The sequence below is a fragment of the Sinocyclocheilus rhinocerous genome, unplaced genomic scaffold, assembly GCF_001515625.1.
Source record: "Sinocyclocheilus rhinocerous isolate Xijiao unplaced genomic scaffold, SAMN03320098_v1.1 scaffold245, whole genome shotgun sequence".
NCBI classification, from domain to species: Eukaryota; Metazoa; Chordata; class Actinopteri; order Cypriniformes; family Cyprinidae; genus Sinocyclocheilus; species Sinocyclocheilus rhinocerous.
This window is the reverse complement of record NW_015659923.1, coordinates 517,135-523,328: the sequence shown is the minus strand read 5'-3', so window position 1 is coordinate 523,328 and position 6,194 is coordinate 517,135. Positions and strand designations below refer to the sequence as shown.

At 37.4% G+C, this 6,194-nt stretch overlaps 1 protein-coding gene across 6 annotated transcripts in view; it reads left to right on the top strand.

The window, feature by feature from the left end:
• The window catches only part of rbm33a (RNA binding motif protein 33a), a 46,590-nt gene that overhangs the window by 2,605 nt on the left and 37,791 nt on the right, over nucleotides 1-6,194 (top strand). For 5 of the 6 annotated variants that reach the window (XM_016533317.1, XM_016533319.1, XM_016533320.1 and 2 more), the window contains exons 3-5: nucleotides 1,370-1,421; nucleotides 1,675-1,748; nucleotides 2,860-3,136. In XM_016533317.1, the coding sequence (XP_016388803.1) occupies nucleotides 1,370-1,421; nucleotides 1,675-1,748; nucleotides 2,860-3,136 (403 nt within the window). Of the gene's footprint in view, nucleotides 1-1,369; nucleotides 1,422-1,674; nucleotides 1,749-2,859; nucleotides 3,137-3,288; nucleotides 3,364-6,194 lie in introns of those variants that run through there. The other variant, XM_016533321.1, reaches the window with a different exon arrangement.

Below are 6,194 nucleotides of genomic sequence, written 5' to 3'. Positions count from 1 at the left end.
GTGTTATTTATAACAAACCATATTACAGATGCATTGTCAGATTTAAGTTGAACCGCGGTCTTAGCGCGTGCCGAACCGTGTGTGGAGAACCAGAGCCGGTGTTGTGCCCAAGTCTGACCCCCGCCAGATTATAAGATTATTAGGGGCAAGGTTAGGATTAGGCAATCAGGTAGTGATTTCAATGAGGGGGGTAATTATTTGCCAGGGGGTTGAAAATGGGCACAACACCGGTGCCAGCACAGCACTGATGAGGGGGCGGCTGAGGTAACAAAAGGGCTGGAAGTTTTTTTTTTTAACCGCAAGGTCTAGAGACGTGTTTTTAGAAGCTGAATTTCTTTGAACTTAAGCGCCGTGTTTTAGAATGATGTGTTATGCGCGAGAAGCTGCTATAAAGACCTGAGACGAGCGCAGCATTCAAACACACATTCAAAGACGTCCGTAGCACATTTAGTTTGAACATTTAGTTACAATGGGAAAAGTACCGCAGAGGAACGAAAAATACGTTCTGAGTGAATGACCCTACTAAAAGGTACTTAGCAAATACAGATGGCAGAGTAGCCATTGAATAAAACAAAATCGCATAGGCAACAAATTCGGAAATATGACATCCAGGAAATAATATGTCTTAGGCAGTAGTTTTACCAAGTGATACCACCATAACCACCAGCAATACTTAATTGTGTCTGCTTTACAATGAAACACAAGCTTATTGCGACCGATTCCCTGACATAACACATTCATTGCGACCCATTTAACAGATGTATCATTTTAAGTTAGAACAACTTGAAAAGCAACAAACAATAACAATACAGCGAAATAACCAACTAACTACGATCATCTAGCCATCTATTAAACATTAAAGAATTATTTCATCATACCTTTAGCTTACTCAGTAGTGCTGCATTCTTAGTTGAACCGCTTGCGCAGAAAGTTTGTGTGTCAGATGTAACAATTAAAATGCGACTTTGTGAAACGGACTATCATAAGTATCATCATATTAATGCTAGAAAGCCTATGCATTTGGAAACTGTATTTTTTTTTAAAAACAAACCATTATATTTCATAAATAAAATCTATTTTCACACTCATCTTGAGTGAGGGGCGACGCCCCCCCGTGTAGCCGGCCCTGTGGAGAACCGTACGGTTAGATTTTTTCCCGCGAACTGTTCCACCCCTTTTTCATAGCATTCAAAATGTATCACACCAGCATAGATATAGACTTTATTGTTTGCCATGGGGTGTGGTGTTTTGCAAAGCAAATTAAGTTGTTGCTTTAATATCTTGCTTTGCTCTGCTGAAATGGTATCAGGCATTTCAGAGATTTATTGTGAAAGCTCCATATTTTTTTATCATATTTATCAATTCACAGTGATTTGGAGGAGGGAGACTTACTTGAAGAAGATTGGCTGTCATCAAAAAAGGTAAACAAGTGATTTCCATCGTTGCCAATTTCTTTCCCCTCTGCTTAAACTTATTTTTATAGCTGTTGTTTTTTCAGTTGCTGCCTTTCTCAATGTTTTTTTAGGCAATTTTAACTGATAGGAATACATAAATTGTTGTTCAGGTGTACTTAATATTCAAGACTTATAAGGCCAACAACATGTGTAACAATCTCACCAAAATATCAAGTGTATTAAGCAGAAGATTTTTAATTTCTTTTTTTGTCCACCCCAGAACCCCTCAGAGATGTCAGATGAAGAGCTAAATGATGACCTCTTACAAAGTGATGAAGAGGACCAAAACGCAAGGTACCCTAACAAAAACCTACAAATAAAACCCTAGGCATTTCAAAATCTGTAAGTGATCTTGTATTGCTGTTTTTGGTCACTTCTTTGCCTGAAAAACATAAGCTGTTGGATCGTTTAGACAAGAGACATGAGTGAAAATTCATTACTAAGATATGTTTTCAGTTGTTGTATACAGAATTGGGTTTCCAGATAGACTTTTGTTGTTGTTTTTAATGTTTTTTTTTTTGTTTTTGAGTACAAGACAGTAAGTAATGTTGTGTCTTTTAATGTACCCTATTTTGTGCTTGTGGTTATATTGCTTGGTTTGCTTGTTTTGTATACAAGTACTTTTGTGTTACTGTTTTATGAGCACTGACTGAAAGTGCAATATGAAGAAAATTTAATTGCTATTAGTAACTGCCAAATTGCAAGACATGTCTGGTCACATTATCACATTATGGTGACGTCTTTGATTTGCCCTGGCAATATGTAGATTAAAAAGATTTGTTTTAGAAGACCGATATGACACTCATATCAGTGTAAACGTTCAAAATGGTCTTTTCTTTTGGGTTAATTGTCAAATGACTAATTGCGGATCTTCTAAAATGACAAAATTATAATTGGTTTAAGCTACTGCTTGCTAAATCTAAAGATGAGATGCTTTTTATGTTTGAGTTCCAAAATAGTCTGCAGTATCCCAGAATAGCCTATATTAAAAGTATTTTCCCCTTTTTACTTTATTATTGTTGCACAGAAGAACGTATGCTTAAAATGAATATAAAATACAGAATTACCTAAACTGTTCACTTTTCAATTTGTGGGGTCAAAATTGCCTTCACCCCATAATTTATGCAAAGCTTCAGTGCTCTAAAATCAATAGAGCAGTTCATCCATAACATAATTAGAGATGACATTGAACTAACTTTGACACCTTCTGCCCTAATCAAACGGCTTTCTTTTTTGCAATATAAAAAAAGAGTTTAAAATAGCAATTTTAGGTGACACGCTTCACTTCAGTCTCTAATATAGTTATTGTGGTAACCCAAGGGCAAGCTCAACAAAAATCAACAAATTAATCACTTTATTGTCCAGAGTTTAACACATGTTTGTCTGTTGATGTCTTTGTGTCTAGTGGTCAGGGTGAGGTTGTGAGTTTAAATGCCACACTGGGTCTGGGCACGTCGGGTCACCTTCAAGATGAAGACCCTGATGGAGGTGGATATACCGAATACGCCTATGAAGAGACAGAGGGCGGCCAACCGGGTTTCTCTCAGGGTGGGGAGTATGAAGGAAATGAGTACCAAGGAGAAGATGGAAGGGTGGAATACACAGGAGACCAGAACTGTGAAGAATATCAAGATGAAGTGCTGGAACTACAGATCGATGAGCCACTGGATGATGACTTTCAAGTAAGTAACGCTTTCTCTTGCTATCTCTATTGCTTACATACACTCTCCATAATCCCCCACCACATTTCCTCCACGTCTGCAGCCTGACACCTCATGCTTTGTGACCCTCAGGCCTCAAGGTTTTGTTCAGGGCGAGACTCTTTTCGCAGTCTTTGTTCAGCAGATGTCCTGCCAATCTGTGCTGGCTAATGGGAAGAGCTCTCAGACAGGATCTGATAAAGTTGGCTGTAGGTGAAAAGATTATTGACCTTGAAAGTAGTCTTTAGCAAGCATGACACAGGCTCATGATTGATGAGTTGTGTGCTTCCTGTACATGTTTATTTATTTATTTGCTTAGATCTTAAAAGCACACAGTTCACCCAAAAATGAGAATTTGAGACCCAAATCATTCAGATCAATTTTGTGAACTAATTAATTGAAAAGATCCTACTAAAAATGACTATTCATTTATAAATCAGACATCAGACAAAGTTAGTAAGATGAAAAACAAGGAACTGGAGATTCTTAATGCAATCCCAAGTGATAGAGTCTTGAGTAGACTGGATGCTGTCTGACCAGATTGACTAGAGGCCAATCTGAGTAAAAATAGATTGCCACTTTCCCAATCTATAGACGGCTGTCTTAGGTCAGATGCAATTTTTTTTTTTTTTTTACAGGAATTTTCTACAACGACTACTATTCCCAGCTCTATGCTAATAAGAGGCATATTCAAAATTCCTTAAAGTGTGATTGTGTCAACAGTCATGGGAAGGTATTTTGTTGTATATATAAAGGTGATAAACTACCTTTGCCAGCTGTTTGAAGAATATTTTCATTGCTTAAACTCTGCTTGAAATTCTCTGCTGAAGTTCTGTTGTTTGAGCATATGATGTCTCTGTTTACAAGGTCGCTTACCTGCTGAGGCTTAGCATCTTTGTGTTTACAGTTATCCAGAGTTAATGTGTGGAACGGTTTAAAGGATTAACTATTTGCCCTGTAGGTGGTCAGTTCCTGTGCTGTGTGCAGGAAACATGTCATAGTCATTTAGGTCTGTCCGACTTGGTGTTATGCTTGGTATACAGTTCTTAGCACATGAGACCATGATCACAAAAATAATCTTCTATTCATTCAATAATCTTACATTCATCACCAATGTCAAAACACAAATGTTTTGGCTCAAGGCCTTCTTCAGTGTGTTGAACAGTTCAGTCCCTCCACCCACTTTTTTAAATCATTAATTCCAGTGATGTCATCATTCATTAGCCAATGTACAGTCTAGGGCTGTGCAAATAATCGAATGTGATTTTCATGCGCATCTCGTCAGTAAAGCCGGTTCTGTGATTAGTAGTAAATCTCCAGCACGTGCTTTCAGATGGAGTGGCATTTACTACACAGAGCCGTAGTTCACTGACAAGCTACTCAAAATCGCGTTCATAATCACAGGCTCATTATCGGCAATGAATCGCATGCGATTATGAACGTGATTTTGCGTAACTTGTCAGTGAACTACGGCTCTGTGTAGTAAATGCCGCTCCATCTGAAAGCACGTGCTGATAATTTCCATTTGTATACAAATCATCACATCCACCTATACACTATATAATATATACCCATGACTAGAACATGAATTATATAGGATCCCATATTTATCCCATAATTATTTATTAGTAGGGATAAATATGGGATCCTATATAATTGAAAAAGTGTAAAAAGCTTTTTTCTTGTATGTTTTTGTATTACATACTGAGTTTTGTTTAAAAATTGAGATTTGTGCTAGAAGTTGAGATTACGAAGCCAAAACTGGCATTTTGATTACATTTCTATTAAATTGAGGCACTACTAATTTGTATGTGTACTAGTATGCATACAAAAGTATCTTTTTTATTTATTTTTGTTCAACATTTTATTTCAGAATTCAGACACACAAAATAGTCCAGAGCTTAGAAACAGTTTGGCAAACAGTGGTCATGAAGCATCAGGGTCAGTCACTTTACACAAAGACGGAGAGACTGATAAAATCCTGCAAGAGTCAAGACTCATCAGACTGCTCCCTTTGTTCTGACTTTCATTGACCTTTAATGCAGGACAGATATCGTTGATCATTCTGCCTGTCCATGTGATCGCTTGATCATCGGTGTCCAGGACAGTGCTGACAGGTGCACGGAGGCCTTGGCCTCACATCACATTTTGCAAGTTTGTCTGTTATGTTTCTGTACATTATAATAAAGGCTTATTCTTACTACTGAGATCTGGATTCACAGTAGCAAAATGACATGGAGAGTTTTGTAATAGCACACAGCATGCGTTTTCTCAAGGATATGACTGGACAAGTGTCAGTGTCTCTTCAAATATAAGTTTGCTTGAGCACTGTTGACTAGGGCTGGGTAAAAAATATCGATATCTCGATTTTAATCGATTCTCATTTTTACGGAACGATATCGATTCTTAAATCCCAAGAATCGATTAGTCTAGCCTGTTTTCAGTTAGAGGATGGAACATTGAAGGGCACTTCCCATCCAATATATCGCAATAATCATTGTGCTTTGGTACTTTTAATTTAGATTTCAAATTCTGTCCATTGTATTGCAGTATTTAAACAATAAATGCCGTTTTGGCGCTGTTTAATGTGGAGTGCCAGATTGCTGTAGCGCGGCACGCCTCAGTTCAATAATAAGCGGCAGCGCGTGGCGCACCGCGCACGTGAACTGATCATCTCCTCCACATTAATACCAGTTTCAGCACAAAATAATCATGACTAAACATCCGAAGGTAAGTTAAAAGAAAGTTCAACTTTACAATCCGTATCCTGTCTCATGTAGTCGCTCAATCAGTGTTTCAGCCACGCGTCAATCAGTGTAACGTCACATTTACCTCAGAAAAAAACATATTTGGTGACTATAAACTCATTATTCAGATAGAAAAATAAACTGTAGAGAGGGGCATTTTGCTAAATATATGCACCATATAACATATTCATTATAATTTTTGCTGTTTTTCAATGTTTAATTTATGTTTGAATAAATCCATCAAGTTTTTATGACAGCCACCATTATGTTTATATTTCAAAAAACGAATTGAA